At 37.7% G+C, this 24513-nt stretch overlaps 1 protein-coding gene across 1 annotated transcript in view; it reads left to right on the plus strand.

Annotated features, from left to right (window-relative positions):
• Nucleotides 1-7273, plus strand: part of LOC125262292 (CXADR-like membrane protein) — an 86756-nt gene extending 79483 nt beyond the window's left edge. Inside the window, exons 7-8 of the mRNA XM_048180965.1 lie at nucleotides 3043-3184; nucleotides 5675-7273. Of these exons, the coding sequence (XP_048036922.1) occupies nucleotides 3043-3184; nucleotides 5675-6023 (491 nt within the window). The 3' untranslated portion in view covers nucleotides 6024-7273. The remainder of the gene's footprint in view (nucleotides 1-3042; nucleotides 3185-5674) is intronic.
• The last annotated feature ends 17240 nt before the right edge of the window (nucleotides 7274-24513 follow it).

Raw genomic sequence — 24513 nt, forward strand, 5'->3', positions numbered from 1 at the left:
ATTGCTAAGGTGTTTTAAGTGTTTTTAATATGTTGCTGTGTGTTTGCTAAGGTGTTGCTAGGTGATTGACAGGGTTTTCTGGGTAGTTGTCAAAAGTCAAAAGACCCATCCTTAAAGGTGCGGTAAGTAGATTTTGAACAAACCCACCTCTCTGTTCATTGCTCCGCCTCCAAAAGTCACACTCCAATCCTAACCACCCTGCTCTGAGTCGGTCTCGAACTCAGGCCCGATCGCTGCTGGCATGCAAGGCGAATGCACTAACAATTACGCTAAACACCCCACTCTCTAGCAGTTGTCAGTGCGCAGTGGTTTACCTACACAACTCTCACTATCTGGCCACTGTTACACACGGAATGCGAGTGGATGTCTGTTTATCACATCTGACACGCAACAAAATTCTTCATGAAAAATAAAGTGCAGTTGATGAACGAATGACAAGAAAGCACAAAAAAACGAGTGTACAGTACACAAGAGTAAATACAAAGCATTCTTTGTTAGTCGCAAACTTCCCACTTAGCTCTCTCCAGCGCTGGAAAGCTTTTTTAAGGGGGTGGTTCAATGCGATTTCACTTTTTTAACTTTAATTAGTGTGTAATGTTGCTGCTTGAGCATAAACAGTATCTGCAAAGTTACAGCGCTGAAAGTTCAATGCAAACGGAGAGATTATCTTTTAAAGTTATGGCAGTTTAATGCCTACAAAAACGACAGGTTTGGACTACAACGAGCTTCTTCCCGGGTTGGTGACATCATAAACCCTGCAAAACACGTCCCCAGGAACACGCAACAAAGGCCACGTCAACGCAGCATAACGGAATCGGAAGAGTTGTGTACACCGGACGCGAGCGGCGCGACGCGTCAAAAGATAATAGAACCCATTATAATCAGTGATATTTTCTACTCTGGATGCGCCGTGGAAGACAGCTTCCAGAATCTACATGAGTTCAATGCTGGATTTGCACCAAGGCTATTACTGAAAGAAACAGTTCCCACTTTAAAAGCAGAAGCTGCTGTTTATTGGCTTCAAACTGTAAGTACGTTTTATTGTTTGTACATGTCTTTTAAACGTATAACGTTAGTTCTGTTGCTATTTTTTGGTTGCATCAAGGATGTAAACAAAGACCAACACGTTTTTGCTTCGCTAGCCAGTTAGCTAAATTCTACAAACACCAACAAACTTATATGTTCATAGACAAACAGTTGTTCGTGCTATAAATTAAACGCTACCTTTACAATGAAATACCATTCATAAACATCCTTTAAAAGCCGTGATTGCAGAGGTCTGCTTTACCCTCTTCATCTGGGTCTGATTCGGGCTCAATTTGATACAGCAATATAGACGCCATTATTTACATTTTCACTGAAGCCCACGTAACCGGTAACAACTAAAATGGTAAGGGGCGTGGGGTTTCCGGACGCTTCAGCGAATCACGATGGCTCTGGATACACTGGGCCAGCTAACCAATCTGAGCACATTGTGTATTTCGGAGGGAGTGGCTTCATAGAAGCAGGAAGTCAAATGAGCCGTTCGAATGACAATGGATACAGAGGTGTAGAATAAAGGAAAAATATATGAAAAATACGACTTTTTAAAAAAAACAAAGCATTAAGACATGTTAAACTGCGGCCCAAAAACACAATCAAGCCTAGAAAAAAACCACTGAACCACCCCTTTAATATAAACGTGGGTCCTAAAGTGCTTGCCCAGTCATAAACCTTCATTCCAGTGATATTCTTTTGAGCTCTTTTGTATTGTGTCCCTATCTCATTCTGCAGTTTTTTTTTTCTTTCTTATTTTCAAATCTCCCTCTTGCTCGCTCTCTCTCTTTTACCATCATACGCCCCCTTAATGCTGATTGGTTACGTGTTTGTTGTTGATGTCGGCCCGGCTAACTTCCAAACAGTGTATTTGAAATTCTGCTGAGTCCACCTGTAGTTTCTGTAGTATTTTTGGTCCTGGCTCAGGTTGCCTCAAGGCTCAGGTTGTTCCATTTATCTAGTCTTATTGATTTTATTTTTTACAATTATTATTTAATTTTGCCTTTTTTATTCACATAGTTGGCTCCGGACAAATGATGCGCCAATGTTTAATTCTTAGTTGTTGTTTTTTTTTTCCATTTCATAATTGATGAACACTGCAGCATAGACACTTTGATTGAACCGAATTGAATCAATACTGAACTGACTTGAGCTGAATAACGACACTTTTTCCTTCTGTAGAGTTGCTTATAGCTGAATTAAGTTCATTTCATGAATTGATGAACTTTAAACTATTATTGAACTAAACTGAATCAACACCGAACTGCCTTATCTTTGCGGTTTATCTAAGCTGCTTTAGTTGAACTGAGTTGGCTTCACTTTGCAACATTCACAGTGTTATTAAACTTAATTGAATCAACACTGAAGTAAATTAAGCTGAATAATGACACTTGTCTTTTTTAGAGCTGCTTTACAGCTGAAATGGTATTTGTTTCATATTGAAGAACTTTGCAAAATGAATACTGTTATTTTCTTGTTTATCACTATGAACGATCTGTATTGTTAAAGCACTACATTTCTGTCACAACAACTCTAGGAGTGTTTGGCATGGTAATGTATATAACAATGTTGATATGTTTGGTCTTGGTGAAATAGATCTGCTACGCTGCTGCTGCTTCTGTTGGTTATTGCTGCTGCTGTACAATATGGCTTACATGAATTACACATAGCAGATCTATACAGGTGGAGCTGGGGAAGATGGAGGGTTTCTGAAGCACGCTGCACTGCTAAAGCAAATGCTGACCAGTATTTGAAGGTTGAGCAGCAAGCTCATTGGCTACTGATAGAGCAGGAACCAGTCAGCTGTCCCCACAGAGAATGATGTGATTGCCAGCAGATTGAGTTAAGGACCTATCAGCCTGTGCCATCTAGAGTTTCACGACAGAACTTTGTATAAATAAATGTGACTTGACTTGACTTGACAATAATAGCAGTGAAGCTTACCTTAGCATACACCATAACGTATTATAAAATGGAAACAGCTGTGATGTGTCTACTCCTTTGCAGATGTCCGTGGAATGGGCGTGGTGGCTGGTGCCGTGGTGGGCGTGTCCTTCGGCGTTCTCCTCATCATCCTCATCGTCTGGCTTGTTTTTCGCAAGAAAGAGAAGAAGAAATACGAGGAGGAGGAAGCGCCCAATGAAATAAGGTAAAAGAAAATCTTTATACAGCACATAGAAAGTAATTGCAAATTACAGCCTGACATCATTTATAATGTCTAGCAGCTCTATTTCTCTTTGTTGACTTGCATTCATGTCTAGACTAATTTGAGGGTGTCAGGATGAATTATGCAGGTTTGGAGGATGAGTGAGCATTAACTATGCAAACGACAGCGAGATACACACATACTCTTGTTGAGGTTAAAGAGATACATATGGTTCCAGTGTAGCAGAAGTCACTTTCCCTAGATTTGTTAGCTAGTAGCCTGAAGGGTTTAAAGGTATTTGAGTGTCTTTATGCTTTAGTAAATTTATCAAAACATTTTATAAAATGTAAAGTGCATTTAGGCCCTAAACATACTCTTATGCGTGTTTGTGAATGTAAATGCTTCTAGCTATGCAAACTCTGTTGACATTTTAGTAGATATAGCACAAACTTTTTTAAAAAAGCATTTAGGATTGAAATGCACTCACTGTGAGTTGTTGAACAGAAATGCTTCTAGCTAGTTGCTAAACTCATATGACAAAAAATATATTTTCAGATATATTTTTAAATTTATATACAAAAAGTAGCCAAAAATATATTGTTAAAATAGATTTTTCATATTCATTTACATAAATATATTTTAGTGAACAGAATAGTTCACCCAAAGTGAAAATTCTGTCATCATTTACTCACTCTCATACATTTAAGAATGCTGGTAACCAAAGAGTTTTGGTTCTCATTGACTTCCAGTGTGGACAAAAAAATATAATGGAAGTCAATGGGAACAGAAACTGTTGGGTTACCAACATTCTTGAACTTGAAAAAAAAAAACAAGAAAAAAAAACAACCTTGATTTCATGACATTGTTTTCTGAAATGAGTTACTTTGCACAGTTTATTTGCAAACACAAGTTTGCATTGCATTCTTAGCATTCCCACAAATGGATGTTATAGCGGGAACTTAGTTGTTTCAGGGCAGCTACTGTCCTGGAGTAGCAACAGTTTGAAAAATAATCTTTCTGAGGGAGTTGACATGTTTATAGCTAGCTGTCTGAATAATAACACTTCCAGTTTGGCACAGACATTTGCACACGCTAAAGGGCTTTTCACACTTGAAAACATTAACCCTGGGTCATTCTAAACCCCGGGTAAACAGAATCCTGGGTTATCTTGCTTCACTTTTCACACTGCTCATAATTTACCTAGGGTTAACAATTAATCCTGGGTATTCATTAGCTGACGTTTCACACTGTACATTCCTAAACCATGGGTTAACATTCTTATTTGCATATTTGCAGCATCAGTGTCACTGATTGGATGAACGCAGCACGCGACCCGTTTACGTAGCTCTAGCATTACACATCCTCGTATTGCTGACTGTACTATCGAGTTTATACTCAATGGACATTTCAGACTATAAAGATAAGAATGAAATGTCACATTTTCTGTCAGCATTTGACATTTTTCCTCTCAAATGCTGAATTTACTGTTTATATACAATGTGAGGCATTTCCGTGATTGTCCTAAGTACATGAATATTAGGCACGCGATTGGTTGTCTGTTGCTAAGCGTCTAGCTGTAACATTCTAACACTGCGTCGTTTCACACTGTACAAGTCTGGCACCACAACACCGCAAAAGTGGTGCTAACCCTGCTCTGGAGCACAGTGTGAAAAGCCCTTTTAAGGGTTAGTTCACCCAAAAATGAAAATTCTGTCATTTATCACTCACCCTCATGTCGTTCCACACCCGTAAGACCTTCGTTCATCTTCGGAACACAAATTAAGATATATATATAGATATATATATAAAATCCGATGGCTCAGTGAGGCCTGCATTGACAGCAAGATAATTAACACTTTCAAACACCCAGAAAGCTACTGAAAACATATTTAAAACAGTTCATGTGACTACAGTGTTCATCCTTAATGTTATGAAGCGACAAGAATACTTTTTGTGCACTAAAATAACAACTTAATGCAAAAGTCACGTGAACCATTGAAATTTCGAAACGTTTCGAAACACTTATGATGTAACGAAGCCTCGTTTACTGAAATCACGTGACTTTGGCAGTTTGATTCACGCTCTGAACCTCTGATTCGAAACAAAAGTTTCATAAAGCTTCGAAGCTTCATGAAGCAGTGTTTGGAAATCGCCCATCACTAGATATTGTTGAATAAAGTTTTTTTTTATTTGGGCGCACAAAACGTATTCTCGTCACTTCATAACATTAAGGTTGAACCACTGTAGTCACATGAACTGTTTTAAATACGTCTTAATATGGCATTTGAAAGTGTTAATTATCTTGCTGTCAATGGAGGCCTCACTGAGCCATCGGATTTTATCAAAAATATCTTAATTTGTGTTCCGAAGATGAGGTCTTACGGGTGTGGAATGACATGAGGGTGAGTAATCAATGACAGAATCTTAATTTTTGGGGGGGAACTAACCCTTTAGGATGAAGAATCTCACAGTGTCTCTCTCTTCATGTTTTAGGGAAGATGCAGAAGCTCCCAAAGCCAAACTGGTGAAGCCAAACTCTCTCTCCTCCTCTCGCTCCGGTAGTTCTCGCTCTGGAGCCTCCTCCACTCAATCTATGGTGCACAACAGCGCCCCCCGTGGGCCCAGGCCTCGACTGCCCGTGGTGGCTGCCCTTAAAGAAAGCGGGCAGCCCGAAAACTTTCCTTCAGTACCACCGCCGTACAACCATGTAGTCCCCAAACCTCCGGAGCCCAGCAGTAGCCCGAAACCCAGCCCGGCAAAGCTCAACCCAGGAAACCTGGTGAGGATGGGCGCCACACCGGTGATGATCCCCGCGCAAACCAAGGCATTCCAGACTGTGTAGGAATAAAAAAAAAAACACACATAAACACACACACACACACAAACAGATAAATACACTCACCGCAGCCAGTATCAACTCCCACATCTGGTATCAGGACCATTCCCAAAGGATTTCCCATTCCCTGCGGAAAACCCAGGTGGTCAGGCCGTTTGTTTCAACACAAAATAAATGCTTTTGTTGTTTTTATGTGCACACTGAAGTGGAACGAGACCCCTCGTGGAGTGTATGTATTTTTAAAGGGTAAAAAAGGGGGGTTTGGATGTGAGGGTTGTGCCTTGTTTTGTTATGGTGGTTTGAGCAAACAAAAGAGGCAGATATGAACAGAGATTCAGCTCTACCTTTACCCAGACAGACAACCTGTCTACCTGACCACACACTTCCTGTCCTCGCTGGGTTTGATCTGACAGCTACAGGACTGGAGGAGAAACTCACATAAGCGGACTCTTTCCGGCACCTGCTCGTCCGCCCCTACAAGGATTCACATCTGCCACTCATTTCCTCAGCCAATCAGCATTTGCCAGGCAGCCCAGCAGGTATCACACCTCAACAGCCAATGGCAGGTCACCTGCTGGGCGCAGACTCTACGATTGGCCCAGAACGAGGAGAAATCAACACGCTACGATATAAACAATGACAGTAAATTTGTTTGTTCCTCATTAGAGCTATGAATATTCCATATGAATAGACGTATTCCATATTTAACAGGTATTTATAGGAATTCCATATAAATATATTTCAGTTAAAGTATCTAACAGCATTCGTAACGTGTGTGCACAATCCCTTTAAATCATTCACTCACATTCTTCAGGATAATGCATACAGTATCTTCAGTAATGAGGTTGATCGTCTCAATGGGGAAATGGTTTGGCTCGGCTTTGGCTCCTGGTATTTGCAATTGAAATCAGATGTCTGGTTGGTGCATCCCATTGGATGCAAGCATGATGAGGTTGGGTCAGGCTTATTCAGTGCTGGTTTATTTAGATCTGAAGTGTCTAACCGATTAGGATGAAACCGACAATTAGCCCACACACGATCTGACTGCGTGGAAAGCACTAGTTCTACAGATTTCAAACTTTTTGACTCTAAGGCCCCCAATTATCCAACACAATTTAAAGCTATTTCTGATTGTTTTTAGTGCTGTCAAACGATTAACCGAGATTAATTGCATCCAAAATAAAGGTTTGTTTACATAATATGTGTGTGTACTGTCTATATTTATTATGTATAAACACACATGCATGAATATATTTAACAAAAAAATATTTATATATAAAATATTTATATTTATAAATATATATTATATACATGTAGATACCTCTTAAATATATACATGTATGTGTGTGTATTAATATATACATAATAAATATACATAGTACACACATATATTATGTAAATACACTTATTTTGGATGCAATTAATCATTTGACAACACTAATGTTTTATTAAAATAAACTGGAAGTGTTGATATGTTCAGTTGAATTAATCAACTACGATTCATATTGTGATTCAAGAAGATATAAAATTCTTCAATAAAATATGTTCTTCAACAAAAACAAGTTATTTAGAGGGAAAAATAAAATTTCAGTTTATGTTCTTTGTGTGTGTGTGTGTGTGTTTAGCATTTTAACTAGATTTCATTTTAAATATATTTAAATCATCCTGTGCCTCTTTTGGAAGTTTGCTTAGGCCACTGTTCTACATTACCCTTAATATTTGTGTATTTTTTTAATTAAATATTATGGCTACGTTGCTAATGCTTTCATCTACCAATAAGAATGTAGTGCTTTCTGCTCAGTTTAAGACATTTGGTCATGTTTGAATCGTTTTCTTCAAAAAATCAATTCAGAAAATGTGAAAAAAAAAAAAAGATTGCGAATGAGCTTTGAATGTGTTGTATAGCTGGCTATTTTGTGCTTTTTTTTCCTCTTTTCAACCATTTATTTTTAAGATTAATTTGATTTTTTGCTATTTTAGCAAACTACACAACATTGTAACTGCAGTAGGTTAGAAGCTTTAAATTCTTGGGTGCAGATTTATATATATATATTAATCATTTTTGTATCCTAGTTGTATTCCGGTTACTCTAATGCCATTGCAAATATATTTTCTCTGTTTTTCAGTTGTTTTCCCCTCTTATGTTTAATGTTTGATGAATTCTAATGCTCAGAGAGGCATACCCAGAATCAGCTGCATAAATGCTTTTCGAGGCCCCATTAGTAAACAGCAGAGGGCCATAACATGAATTCCTCCCCTCTTGCTTTTTTACGTCTTCAGAAATGAATTAGATGGACGAACAAGATGTCAGAAAATATTTAAAGTGACAGGTCACCCTTAAGGACAGAACAATGTCTTCTTGCCGGATAACCAGGGAATAACCGTCTCTGCATGGAACAAGACTTAGATGTCAATGCTGCAGAGGTAAAGGAACCAGCGGCTGACCTTATTTATCTAAATCCAATCCTTCACAACTCTTAAGGCCAGTGCAAAAGACAGTGCACCCAGTTCCATTGATTTAGCTTCAACCCACAGCCCGGTCGATTCCCCGGCTTTGAAGTCTCTTTCCGCACGCAGGGAACGCGAGGAAATGAAGTAGGCGATATTAGTCGAAGTAACGTACTTCCTCGCAACCCGCTGTTCCTGTACGGCCGAGTCTGCTGTTGATATGTGCCGAGACGCATGGTTCAGTTGAGTTTGTGTTCGGTCAGTCACGGCTGAACAGTTTGAATGCTGAGCTCTAATGTTAAACACCCTGCATACAATTGCTTGAGAGAATGTGCATCTAAACACTATTGGCAATGGACCTGCATGACAACGATAGCTAGAGAAAGACGAGTATTTTGGCTCAGTGCTAATATCAGTACATTATATACTACGAAGCGCATTATAAAAAGGATTTTTGTTTAAAATGTTACTAATGTAAAAAATACCTTTTGTATTTATACGTCAACTTTCATTACACCGAATAAACATTGAATGAACTCATTCTTGTCGATGACTTTGCACTTGTGCAGCTGTATACAGTAGTTTTGTTTGGTCAGTCTGGTGTTTCGACTGCATGAGTAAGGAAACCATGAGCCATTCCCTCTGTCGCTCAGATTTTTTATTTTTAAGATGGCTATTGTTTGATTGGACAAATGACAAAAGACCTTGTACATATTTCCTTTAATTTCAAATGTATATTTGTACAGTATCTTAATGATTTTCCTTTGGTTTGTAATAAAGCATTCAATGGCAAGCCAATGAAAACTGTCATTTTCTGTTCATTGCACAGAGGTTTCAGGAGTTTTCCGCCTTTTGTCTTTTGTGGATGGATCAAAATCCAAATTTAAAGATATACAAACATGGCCCTTGACATGTTAGTAGGATGTGGGAAGATGCCCCCCTTATGAAATAAAATTTTAACACATTTAGATATAACTTAGCATGTGCAGGATGGTGATGATGCATCAGCCAATGTGTGATTATAGGAAATAAACAGAAACATTTGCTAATTTAGTTGTTATAGCACAAAGAAGGGTAAGATTACCCCTAATTATTTCACTCAACTAATCTATAGGTTTTAATAAAAGCAAAGATGTCTGGAATGTACTTCTAATTCATGGAAATACTGAATAATAACCCTATTAATTACAATAATTATACAAATAATAACACTAGTAACAACATGCCACAATGGGGCCTTATGTGGCAAATCTGGTGGGGTCATCTTACCCCAAAGGTCTAATTTATCTATTTTCTTCAAAATAAAGATTCTAACTTTGGTCATCTTACCCCAACCTCCCCTGTTTATGGAAAAATGTATTTCCTGTGATCCATCTGATGTGTTCCTGACTGCTCAAAAAAAGTTGAGAGTCGAGTAGGCCTAAGTTTGAATCGGGTGTCTTGGCTAAGAATGAGGAAAAAGAATAAAAGAAGTTAATTATTCATTCCTTAATCCCTCCATTGTGGTGTAATTGTTCTCAGTCTCATTGTGATTCAGGCCTGTTTCATGCAGAGCCTGTTAGCACCTCACAAAGCTCTTCACAGAAGACTAACCCAGATTTCCTGCACAAAAAAAACAAAAAATATATAATCCATTATTTTAAAACCGATCACAATTCTGAAATATCTCAAATCCATTTCTGTCCTCTTTGTTCCTCACTAGTAACAATAAGATGAGCTGAGGATGCCTTGTCACAGTTAATGCAATTGTGCCCTCTACTGGCCAAAGTGCGACATTACCTGCACCGAATGAAAATCAACAGTAGGCCTTAAATAAAACATGAGCATGTTAGAAAGAAAGACCATTTATATCTAGTCTAATAGCCTATATCTAACCATGCTTGTGTGTTTTATATTCGGTTCAGGAAGAGCACATGAGTTCAGAATTTGAGTCTTGTGGATCTTAGTCCATAGCTAGAATTAGTTAGGCTATACTATTATCAAACTCAGCCTTTAGCAGACTATTTTCAGTCACTCTCTATTTGGAAAATGGTTTGAAATATTAACAATTCATCCTGCAATAGGCTACCACCTGTCACTAGTGCATGCTTTAGACTGAATTCATTCCTGAGTCAATCTAAAGTAATTTAACATATTAGTTTAGACCCAGCTAAGCTACCAAAAAAAACAGACATAATATTTGTATTTAATTCGCTGGGGATTCTAGGTGGATAGATAGTCAAATAATTCGACGAACCGGCGTTCAAAATATTTTTACGCATTCATTTGTCCTACAGGTCTGTTGTTGCATACATGATGATTCAATAATATATGTAGAACATATATTTTGCATTTGCATTGAACGATGCTATAATTCATTTACTAATTTTCATTTCTTGGCTGAGAAAGTTCAATAGTTCACGATCATCAGTTGGATAAATAGTCAAACATGTCCGAAAGAGAAGCCGACCGGTTTTGTGAACCGGTTCAACTGAATCATTGAAAAGAACCGAATTACAAGAACGATTCGTTTACGAATCGGACAACGCTTTAAAGCGCTGAGACTTGTGGGACAAAATAATTTTTGAGCGTATGGGGAAAAGTAATACAATTAGTATTATCTTGCTCGTATCACACAGGACTCTTCAAATAAGAAGCACCGATTCAGCATGATCTCGTACGTGAGGTGTCACTTCTTGAAATCACAAATCATTCGAATCAGTTCTCCAGTTTCCCAGCCCCTGCAGTCCAGCCCCATGTCCAGATCCGCAAACAGCACCTCCCGTCCACATTGCGTCCTGAGGCGAACTTTCCTTCTGAAGGGAGGTTAGATGCACTTTACATGAGCAGTCGCGGAAAATGGCTTGTACAGTTGGCGGCCAGATCATACCGCAGCTAAATGTGGAGGAAGCGACGGAGGACGGCAGCCCGTCCAGGAGCATCTCCACCCGGCGGAGCAAAACCTGCTTCTCCCCGTTCAGCTCGCGGAAACATCACAGGTAAGACACACTGTTCCAGACGTTCAATATCTAATCAGTTTTGTCACATTAAGGTTGATTTTGAAACAAACAAACAGCTGTGTCGAAGTTGGCACAGGTCTTAAATGTCAGTCATTTTGTCAATCATGTTGACATCTGAGCTCCACAGGACGTTTATTCACTAATTTGTCTGAAATGACAAAGTTCAACGACTTCTGCTTAAACCCATCAAACATAATCCATCTATTTCACACATCCTCCATTTATAATCACATTTCTGAACACCAAAAAAAAAAAAAAGCAGAAGAATAAAGCCTCTAAATTGTTTTTTTTCCCTGTTATCTTTGAAGACATTTCAATCTCTGCAGCTTTATTAAATCTGCAGGGCGTCCAAACATTCTGTGCTTGCAGAAGAGCAAGCAATCTGCTGAAATTAGATTGCGAGCAATTACAGCAAATGCTCCAGAGGACTGCCAAAACCTCATTAGCTGACTATTTAATTAAATGCTTTTAGTAGATCTGTAAATAAACATGCGCTAAGCACATATTTTTCAGCCTAGTTTGGGGTCGACGATGACCTCTCAGTGTGGTAAGTGTCCACGAAACAGATTTGGAGGTTTACAGCCAAAGGGAACATGCGAAACCATGTCGATTCCAACCACAGAGGCAGGCAGCATGTAGGGATTGATTAACCATTGAGCTGATGTATTTAGAGGACACTGCAGAGGGAACTAGAGCTGCAGCGTTTTCCGAGGCAGATTCAGATATCAGATTTGTCTGAAATCAGTCCATCTGACCTTCACTGTGAGCACTATGGGTTTACATGGATGCTGAGATCATCCTGAAGTCCTCCATGTATTGTTATCCTTCGTACACATGCATATGACTTACTGAATATTTGAATTGAGTGTAGGGTTTAACATGTTGCTTCTTAACATGTACATCCTTATTGACAAATTCATTGAAAAAGGACCTTTTCCTCTGGGGTTCTTTTAGCCGATGTTTAATATTTGTGTTGGTTGAATCCTCAGCTAAGTGAGATCATTTTAAGCTGATCAGAGCTCATAGAATGGAAGTCACATGGTTTAGTGACACATTTTTGTCCTTGTACTAACTATATCATGGCCTATAAATCTTGTACACGCTACTGGCTCTGTGGTGAAAGACCTAGCAGGAGTAGCAGTTATCAACTGTTCTGTTTGCTCAATTACCCACATAATATACCGAACAAAACCACACAGTATAGCATATAGTTGAAGTCATTCAGAGGCTTTGCTAATTCAAATGATTAATTCACTGGGATATAGCATGTAGTTCCTGTGACCTCATTAAGATTGCCAGCAACTCAAGGACAGCATGCTTTGGTCAAAGTGTGACGTTATGTCGGCGGCAGTAGAAGACATTTCCTTGGCTTCACCCCAGAGAGTCTTTCTCAAGGTTGATGCGTCATGACAATGATTTTTAAAGGATGGAAGCTGACTTGTACAGATACCTTTCAGGGTTTTTTTTAGGCACTTGATCCATCCATCTTTTGATCTGTAAGCAATGCATGTTGATGTAGTTCTACAGACTCAAGATGGCTCAAAGATGAATGAATTATTGAAGAGAAGTATGGTGTTTCTTATGGAAGCCAGTTTCCAGCTCAGAATAAAAAGATAGTTGTGACTTTTTTATCTTAATTGAGATTTTATATCTACATAATCTGACTTTATATCTCTCAATGCAACTTTATGTTTCATAATTGTGCCTTTGTTTTCTGGCTATATGTCTCACAATTGCAATTTTATGTATTTCTTATTTTATTCACCATTATTACAATTAATTTTTTTACACAGGCTTTCATAATTACTTGTCTAAGTGATTAGACTTGTGTTTTTTGTTCTCTTTTGGCTTTGCCAGTAAGTAACCACCTACACTCTTAAAGGAACACTTAACTTTTTTTGAAAATAGGATCATTTTCCAACTCCCCTAGAGTTAAACACTTGAGTTTTACCGTTTTCGAATCCATTCTACCAATCTCCGGGTCTGGCGATACCACTTTTAGCGTAGCTTAGCATAGTTCATTGAATCTGATTAGACCGTTAGCATCTCGCTCAAAAATGACCAAAGAGTTTCAATATTTTTCCTATTTAAAACTTGACTCTTCTGTAGTTACATCATGTACTAAGACCTACGGAAAATGAAAAGTTGCGATTTTCTAGGCTGATATTGCTAGGAACTATACTCTCATTCTGGCGTAATAATCAAGGAACTTTGCTGCTGTACCATGGGTGCAGCAGGCGCAATGATATTAGGCACCGCCTGTGAACCCCTGCTTGCTCAGGGAGCGTGCCTTGCAACCATGGAGACATTTATGAGAGACGCTGCGTAATATCATTGCGCCTGCTGCACCCATGGTACGGCAGCAAAGTTCCTTGATTATTACGCCAGAATGAGAGTATAGTTCCTAGCCATATCAGCCTAGAAAATTGCAACTTTTCATTTTCCGTCGGTCTTGGTACACAATGTAACTACAGAAGAGTCAAGTTTTAAATAGGAAAAATATTGAAACCCTTTGGTTATTTTTGAACGAGATGCTAACGGTCTAATCAGATTCAATGAACTATGCTAAGCTATGCTAAAAGTGGTACCGCCAGTCAGACCCGGAGATCGGCTGAATGGATTTGAAAACGGTAAAACTCAACTCTTTAACTCTAGGGGAGTTTGAAAATGAGCCAGTTTTCAAAAAAAAGTTGAGTGTTCCTTTAAGGCCAATTCAAACCGCACAGGCAAACACCAATAAACACGTTTGTTGGACCAGTGTTTTACCCTAGTTGGGGAACCAAAAATGGTTCTTCAATGGCATCACTGTGAAAACTCCCTTATGAAACCTTTATTTTTAAAAGTGTAACAACCACTCAGAGCACCATAGCACCCTTTCTTTCTTGCAGAACCTGCTCAGCAAAATCTATTTACAGAGTATCTATTTACATGTGCATTGTAATACACTATGACTGTAAAAAGATGCCACACACTTGCAGTGAAATCAAATCGTTATAGATTGTTACTTCCCCAGGCCCATTCTGACTCACTTTATCCATTGTGCAGTGCGGCCCATTATAGACTTATGCACATTATTGATTGTTTGTCCATTACCTGTGACCTCTATGACACACCCAACAAAGTCCTGCCAGAAATAGACATACGTGACGACATATTCTATCTTATTTTGCTCTTTGCACATTAGACAGTAGAGGGATAATAAGTCTCTCGTTACCTCTCTTCTTATTATCCCTCTACAATCTTTGACATTTTTTAGTAGAAAAAAGTCGACAAAGATGTCGTCTGAGACAGCAGAGAGTAGCCAGTCAAGCAATGAGCAGTTTGTCCTTTCAGGGCTACTGTAGAAACACGGCTGCGCAAAATGGCGACTTCAATGTAAGGGGACCCGCGGCGTATGTAGATAGAAATGGCTCATTCTAAGGTAATAAAAGTTATGTAAGGTCTTTATACAGCACTGAAAACATTCTGTCAGTAAATCCTTCTAAATATTACACAATATTACACTCAGTCTGCTTGCAATCACATCATTCTCTGTAGGGCACAGCTGATTGGTTCCTACTGTATCAGTAGCCAATGAGCTTGCTGCTCAACCTTCAACCTACTTGGTCAGCCTTTGCTGTAGCATTTTGAAATATGCTTTCAGAAACCCTCCACCTTCCCCAGCTCCACCTGTATAGATCTGCTATGGGTAATTCATGTATGCTATATTGTACAGCAGCATCATGTCTTACTCGCTCACAGCAACGTATTGTGTATGTATTGGCAATAGCAAGTCCTGTACTTGCTCTGCAGCAGCAGTAGCATAGCAGATCTATTCGGCCAAGACCAAACATATCAACATTATCCATTACCATGCCAAACATGACAGAACTTTAAGTTTCTATGTGTTTGTCATATTTTAGTAGTTTTTTTGTTGCAGAAGGCTGACTGATCTCTTTCAAGGCAAAGATGATGAAAATGAAATGAAGTCACTGTTTTGCATTCAAGTCATGTCGGTTGTCTTTAAGAGCTGCTCAGACTCACAGAAATGTGTCCTTGATGAGTCTTTGTGAGTCAGATTCAGCAGAGAGCCTTGAAAGACCCACCCCTGCAGGGTCCTTCAGCATTCCCAGATAACACACAAATAAGAGAGATATCAGCACCATGGACAGCACCCTCACATGAGACAATGCTTCACTGATCAAAAGTAGCACTCGGTTATGTTTATTTGACCAGTGACCTAGAAATGCAAATGTCTTTTTTAGGGATGCATGATATCAGTATTGTATCAGTCACTATTAGAGGTTTTTATTCTTTTTAATTTATCTCTAATTGGTCAGTATTGAAAATGTAGTTAAATTTACCCTATTTTAAAGTCCCCCTGTGGTGAAAATCAAGTTTTTAATGGTGTTTATATGTCTATGTGGTATTTTTAATATGCTTTAAGGCAATCCATATGCAAATTCATATGTCAACAAAATTGCAGAGTATTTTCGCCTTAAAACTGCAGTGAAAAAAGACACTGGTGTCTGTGACGTCACAAACTACCTTGTAACCAATCATGTCAACATGCCTGCGGTATTTAGCATATCATTAATAGCGAACTAGCAGGGGAGTCTCAAGTGAAGCCAGGTTATCCCAGTATATTTTTCTGTTGATATGAAAGTTTGTGTAGATTTAGCAATATGGCGGGTGAATGATGAATATTACGATGTTATGATGAACTATATGCACATTATTGCAACATATTATTAGCTGTTTGATAATGTAGTCAAGAAAAAGGCTAATCATATTAATTATCGTTATGTGACTGACATTGTACAAAGTAATACCATTGTGCAACGTTTACCTGAGTAAGTTGACCGAGTGGATCTCTGAGCTTGTGTGAGCGAGTGGAGGCGGGGCTAATTTGTATATTCATTGATCCGCGTATAATAAATGAGGCAGGGGCGTAGAGTTACATTCAAGCTATTTTAAGGCATGAAGAAATTTCATTTTGGTGATCAAAGATACGTTTTTAATAACACAGTTTAATGTCATTTTACCAATTTTATAATGAATAAAAATATATTGTTTTTAGAGTTCATATATGTGTGTATATATATATATACGTATATATATATATATATATATATATATATATATATATATATATATATATATGTTTAAATACTTAAGTTCAGGGGTAATTTTTAAGTGTAATCAAATTGGCTGTTCAAGTCATTTCATTTGAATTCATTTGAATTTTTCATTTCTGTTCCCATGTCTAGATGCATGCATCTGGGTTCTAGTGTGAAGTGAATGTCAGTCTACAGAAAATATAAAACTATAAAAATATAAAACTTTGTGCAAAAATAGGACTTGGCACTGGCAACTGATTACTGTAGCTATCCTTTTACAGTATAGAAGATTATTTAGATTTCATTACAGGACACCAGAGGGCAGCACTGATACATAGTTTATAACTCAATCTCAACTCGATTGATCATCACATTAAGACCTTTAAATGTGTGTTATTGTACAAGAATTACATTTATTCCTTAATAACATTAAGCATTTGTCTGAATATTTCTGTCCATAAAGATAGATAAAAGAAACAAAATACTGTTTTTGCATGCATGTGGCATTTTAATCATGGTGAATCAGGCTGGTGACTCAGAAAGAATTAGGTCATTGTAAAATAAAAAATTAAGTTGCATGAACAATGTTGAGTGGGTGTATGCCACATCAGTATAATAAACATATGATGGTGTTACTCATGATGTTGCATAAGTTCCCACACATTCATCCAGTGTTATATGAACACAGCTTCTAAATGGTCTCTCTTCTGATGGTGTCAAGTGAATCTATGTGATTTCGGTGTCTGGTGTTTGTGGTCGTAAGATGCTTTTGTCCTCTTGCACAGCACAGAGAGTGTTTTATACGTTCATAATGCTGTCATCTTTAGAAAACGTACTTGAGCTATTTAACATAAACTTGCACTGCAGTGCTGGCTGTCAATTTGAGATGACATGCAAATGCACAACAACATGATGCAACAGCTACCAATGGGAGTGAAGCTCAGTCTAGTTTGACCGCTGCTAGCAGCTCACAACACACTGACTGTGTGACCTCGATCGATTTATTGGCTGTCAGTGTGAACGCCCCTCAAGGCTGAGACTAGTGCATAGATGCATTGATGTTTCTCTGAATTCATTTCTGGTAGTTTTTAAAAATATATAAAACAATGTAAAGTTTTTAATCATGGCTCTCAGAGTTGTCACAGATCCTTTTTTTTAGCCTCACTGATAGTGTCGTCTCTAAGCTGGGCTGCAAGTGGTCATGCTATAATGTGTAATTTTCCCGTTTTTAGTTCACAAATGTGCCACGGGCCCCAAAGGCAAATGCTATCTCACGCATTAGGCTTTACGCTGGTGGTGACTGACTGTGAATTTCACATTTCAATTTCACAGCATTTTAAGGTGGTGGAAGCTTTAGACAGATCACCCCATGAGGGATACTGTATATGATTATGCTGTCTGATCCAATCCTGTTTAAGGGGTTAGTTCACCCAAAAATGAAAATTCTGTCATTAATTACTCACCCTCATGTCGTTCCAAACCCATAAGACTTTCATTAATCTTCAGAACACACATGAAGATCTTTTGAATGAAATGTAGAAAAGTCATCATTAAAGTAATACATGTGACTCCAATGGTTTAACCTCAATTTTATGAAGCGACAAGAGTGCTTTGTTTGTGCAAAAACAAAAAAAAATAAAATAAAACATAATTTACTGTTGCTTCATAAAATTAAGGTTAAACCACTGGAGTTGCATGGATTACTTTAATGATGTCTTTACTACCTTTCTGGGGCTTGAAAGTGGTAGTTGCGTAGGCTGTCAATGGAGGGACAGAAAGCTCTCAGATTTCATTAAAGGTGCCATAGTGAGTCTCAAACACCATTGTTTCCTCCTTCTTGTGTAAATCACATTTGTTTAAAAGACCTCAGAAGAACAGGCGAATTAGGGTTGTGCCGATGGACGATATCATCATGGAGAGACACCATCGTGATGTCACGCCCCCGCCCCGCCCCTTTTATTCCCCTCACGTGCAACCTATTGGAAAGCCCGGACGAGTCATTAGTTGGGAAATAAAATAACCCTTTCGCACGTAAGTTTAAAATATTCTGGTTGACCCCCCAGCGTGAGTTTTTTAAGGCGACCGTTATTTAGAACGTATCGCTTTATGGTTTCCATGGTGATGCGTCATTGCTTGTCATGTCACACACCGCAGCGCTGTATGACTGATGATCTGCTTTTATTTCAGTTTTCCTTTTTTATTCAAAATGTTCACTAATTTGTTAACTATAACATGAAATATCTGATATTCCGTTTGTCAAATATGTGAAAGTGGATGTGTTTTGCTGTTTATAATGATTGCGTTAGTTGAGCTATACACGTTATGGGCGTCGCCATGTTAGTTTGTGCCGCAGGTTCTGTTTGGATTCACAACATCTTATATGTATTTAAACATCCGAAACCTAAAATAAACATTATGTGGTTGAAAACACTGCATATTTGTGATATATGAAAAGTGCTGCGCGCGCGTCCATCTCTGGTTGCGCCAGCCAAAGCTCACATGCACATTTGAATTTGGCAATTGATCACGTGATGCACTGCACTGAACGTTCTAATCACACTGGTGTGATCGTACGCGTCAAAGGGATAAATAAAGTAATAAAGTAAAATAATGAATAATAATTATATAATAACGAAAAATTAAAATACACCCCCCCCCACACCCCCGACGATATCATCGTCCATCACAATGTTTTACTGTAAACATCGTCAACTGCCAATTTAGGGGACATCGCCCAACCCTAAGGCGAATCTCAACATAACACCGACTGTTACGCAACAGTCAGGATCATTAATATGTACGCCCCCAATATTTGCATATGCCAGCTCATGTTCAAGTCATTACACAAGGGTAGCCAGTATTAACGTCTGGATCTGTGCACAGCTGAATCATCAGACTAGGTAAGCAAGCAAGGACAATAGCGAAAAAAGGCAGATGGAGCAATAATAACTGACATGATCCATGATTACATGATATTTTTAGTGATATTTGTAAATTGTCTTTCTAAATGTTTAGTTAGCATGTTGGTAAATGTGGTTAAAGTTACCATTGTTTCTTACTGTATTCACGGAGACAAGAGCCTTCGCTATTTTCATTTTTAAACACTTGCAGTCTGTATAATTCATAAACACAACTTCATTCTTTATAAATCTCTCCAACAGTGTAGCATTAGCCCGTTAGCCACGGATCACAGCCTCAAACTCATTCAGAATCAAATGTAAACATCCAAATAAATACTATACTCACATAATCCGATGCATGCATGCAGTATGCATGACGAACATTTTGTAAAGATTCATTTGAGGGTTATATTAGGATCATAGGAGCATCAGCTGCTGTGGTGTGAAACTGACATAGTCCTTTTATGTTTAATCGTTTTAAATGCCCATTGCCTGCCATGCACAGTTGCTCTGAAGCCACCAGGGTGGTGGTGCCACCGGGCTTTTGGCCTGTCATCGCTGCTTGCAGCTATATTATTACATCTTGTGAAAGAACGTTCTAGGGCACCTTTCAAAATATCTTAATTTGTGTTCTGAAGATGAACAAAAGACTTATGGGTGTATAACGACATGAGGGTGAGTAATTAATGAAAGAATTTTCATTTTTGGGTGAACTAATCCTTTAAGGTGTCTAGTAAGTCCCTGTAACTGATCGGAGCCTGGAAACTCTTAAAGGTGCAATGTGTAAAATTTGGGAGGATCTATTGACAGAAATGCAATTCAATATACATAACTATGTTTTCAGTAGTACATAAAGATCTCACATAATGAACCGTTATGTTTTTATTACCTTAGAATAAGCCACTTCTATGTCATACACCACGGGTCCATGTTAAGTCGCCATTATGTGCCGGCATGTTTCTACAGCAGCCCTAAACGGACAAACATTCTACAGAGCGTTTCGTCACTATGTTGTTCTTCTTCTAAATCGTTCGTGTTTTTAGAGGCAGCTTGCATTGTCACTATGTTGAATACGCACAAAGTAGTAGTAGTAGTCGTCTGGTTTATTAGAAGCAGAGACTGTTCTTTGTTAGAAGTAAGAAGAAACCTCATTGCTTCACACAGGATACTCTGCTGTCTCAGACGACGACATGTCGGCCAGACGGCCACCGTAGCTTCTCTGAAAGGGAGGGTTGCGAGGGGTGTACACTGTTAATTGCAGTTCGCAACCTCACAGCTAGATGTCGCTAAAATTTACACACTGCACCTTTAACTTTCCTCTGGACTGTAGCACAGAATAAGGTACCACAATAATTACACTACCATTCAAAAGTTTGGGCTCAGTAAGATTTTTTTTTTTTAAGAAATTAATACTTATTCAGCAAGGATGCATTAAATTGATGAAAAGTGACAAAGACTTTTATTATGTTACATAAAAATAGGGGTGTAGCAATATATTGTGTTACAATGTATCGCAATACAAAAATGCAACAATATGTATCATGGATACTGACAATCTGAATTGTGTATAGTTCACCCAAAATGAAAATTACTGTGTGAGGAAAAAATTCAAGTTTACAGAGTTTTAGTGTCAGTACTACATTAAACTAAATGTTGAATATAATGTATAATAACGTAATGGGGGGAATATTTGTGGGTCCTGATAATGCCAAATGTCTTATTTTACCAGTAAAAAGTGGCCTGTATTATTTTAAATATATCTAGTCAGTGACAGAGTGTAAAAAATAATTCTATTTTCAGCTTCAGAATCATGAATATTTTTGTTCTGGTGTCACCATTGTCCTGTGCATTGGGTTACCAGCACCAAGTCCAAGCCTATTCATATTGTGAAAAAGTGCAGTGCTTCAATGTTATGGCAAGTTGTTTATGATTGGCTATCTGTTGCTAAACAATACAGTGCCTCATTAAATATTCATGAGCTTTAGAAGGTTACAGAAACTCTCTTGCACTTTTACATTTCAGCATCTGAGAACAACTGTTTGAGATTGCATTGTTCCTTCACCCTAGTTTTCTGTTGAGTCGGCCGCTGTGTGTGGGATTTTGTACATGTAGGTAAAAATTGCCAAGCACAGGATGTGTGTGACAAACCTGTTATTTTCTCCCAATCAGAGAGACAAAGAGAGTAAGAAATAGAGTGTGTGAAGCTCCCAAACACTGTGATCTTTTAATGGGATGATTTTCTTTTGTGCATAATAAATGATTCTTTAATTACCTGCCAACTGTATATATTTTTCTGTTGCCAGAAGTAAAGTACGCCTCTGCACAGAGAGAAGTGAAGGCAGAAGCAGGTTTGTCCACCCCTGTTCTGCGGAAGGTGCGCTATGTGGGCTTCTGTTTATCATAATATGCTAATGGTGGTAACAAGGTTGAGCTGTAGAGCCTAAATTCAGTTATACTTCCTTTATTTGCACAATGGAAATGTCAGCAAGCGTCAGCAACATCTGAGGAGAAACTCTTGGTTGGAGGCTAAATTAATCCTAATCCTTCACTGAACAGTTTCTACAGTAAATGCAACTGAGTTGCAACTGAGACACCAGTTTTGAGTTCACTGCGGGGCTGCTGGCCTTCAGTCAACCTATGAACATCATAGTATCATCACATTTCTTTTGATGGAGAAATGTTCTTAAATAAAGCAGAGGAGGGTTTGAAAAGGAAAATCCTCTTTAGTATGAGTTGAAGCTTTGCTCCAGTTTACCTTCAATCCCGGAAGTGGCAGATCTGCACAAAATCTATAACACACTACAGAGACAGGCTTCTATTTTTAGCGCGCTCACAATCCCGTCTTGGTGGTCCACGATATGAAGTTGAGCTCACTGTAAACCTCCACTCTTCGCCATCTATAGCTGTAAGAGAAGCCATAATATACTCTACTGTGCCATTTATTTAGCCTGATATGTCTGTCTGTCTATCTATCTATCTACTGTATCTGTCTGTCTGTCTATCATCTCTATAAGGATTAATTTTTGAGAAAAAATGCAATTCTGTCAGGTCATTACAAAATCGTATGGCTTTCTTTTTTTTCTTTTTGCTCCTGAATCTATGTCAGTGATGCTAAACACCATCGGTTTCATAACTGAGCATTAAGTCTGAATATGCAAATCATGTCTGAATTTGTGAATGAGATTAATTTTACTAAATAATTACAAATTGCGTAGGCTTCGTTTATACTGCCTTTTTAGTCATTTTTGGAGCTTGATGGAGCTTGTCCATATTCCCATTCATTTATGGAAAAGTATGCAGAACCAACCTACTAAACAATCTCCTTTTGTGTTCCATGGAGGAAAGAAAGTCATTAAAATGAGGGTGAGTAAATGATGGGCAAGCTAAAACTTTAAAGGTTTTGCTGCGTGTTTGAGATGCTTCTGGTTTGAGAAGCTTGTTGGGAGCTGGGAGATTTTCAAGGGATTTCTCAGAGATGCTTACGTCTTTATTTTCAACACTGATGTTGTGTGTTCTGCATCCTAATGTTACTTCAGATACTATAGACTTTTGTGTGTTCTCTCTCTGTGTGTTTGTGCACAGACCGCTCACGTGTGTCTGCTCAGTACATTTTAAAAGGGCTCGAGTGAGTATATCAATGGAATCCCCAGATACTTGAAACTCTTTTAAATGGTGCCAACTTATTTCTGTCTCACCCTGAAGAGTCAATCCACCCACATCACAGAAATGAACCAGTTCCAGCCAAAGCAGTGAGAATGATGCTCTTTGAGAGGTTTGGATTCGGTTTGGGACTCTGGAGTCAGCTCATTTGTAAGGTGAATTCATCTCAGCGCTGCCTCTGACAGAGCTTTTAATATATTCTGAGGAGCTTGTGCAGTTTATGGGAGATTTCTGTCATTGATGGCTGAGATGCTCTCGCAAATCAGCACGCTGCAAACATCATTTTCTTAATCAGTTTTTTTGTCTTGTTTTCCAGTCAAAATATCTAAACATTCTTAAAGTTGCTCCCATTTTTTTTTTTAATAAATTAATTCCAGACTTAAAATTAATTAAACGTAAAAGTGTTACGTATAAACGTAAAGTCTTTACATATAAAGACATTAATAGTTCTTAAGTATGTTTAAAATCAGCAGAGGTCTGTATTTGTCCAAGATGAAACTATAACAAAATAAACACCCTTAATACCATATTATTTGAGAAACTACACTGTAAAAATAAAATAAAAAAATTGTTGGTTTAACGTAAAAAAAAAAAAAAATAAGTTACCTGGTTGCCTTAATTTTGAGTTCATTGAAACTTGTTTTTAGTGGTATATACTGAATATCCAATTTTTAATTTTAAATCTACTTCACTTGCAAGCAATGTTTTTCTTGTTTTATATTTCAAAAAATTTTCCAATAAATAAAAATAAATATAATAAAGTAATGAAACATTAATAAATATAATAAATATTAATACATACAATAATACAATTATTTAATTATTTAAAATAATAAAATTAAGATATAAAAATATATTCTCTGAGAAGTCTTAATACCTATATTTTAATTGCATTTTATATATATATATATATATATATATATATATATATATATATATATAGTACAGTCCAAAAGTTTGGAACCACTAAGATTTTTAATGTTTTTAAAAGAAGTTTCGTCTGCTCACCAAGGCTACATTTATTTAATTAAAAATACAGTAAAAAACAGTAATATTGTGAAATATTATTACAATTTAAAATAACTGTTTTCTATTTGAATATATTTCACAAAGTAATTTACTCCTGTGATGGCAAAGCTGAATTTTCAGCATCATTACTCCAGTCTTCAGCGTCACATGATCCTTCAGAAATCATTCTAATATGCTGATCTGCTGCTCAAGAAACATTTAATGTGTACAATTGTACAAAATATTTGTGTACAATATTTTTTTTCAGGATTCTTTGATGAATAGAAAGTTCAAAAGAACAGTGTTTATCTGAAATCTAATCTTTTGTAACATTATAAATGTCTTTACTGCCACTTTTGATTGATTTAATGCATCCTTGCTG

The sequence above is a fragment of the Megalobrama amblycephala genome, linkage group LG2 (assembly GCF_018812025.1).
Source record: "Megalobrama amblycephala isolate DHTTF-2021 linkage group LG2, ASM1881202v1, whole genome shotgun sequence".
Lineage (NCBI taxonomy): Eukaryota > Metazoa > Chordata > Actinopteri > Cypriniformes > Xenocyprididae > Megalobrama > Megalobrama amblycephala.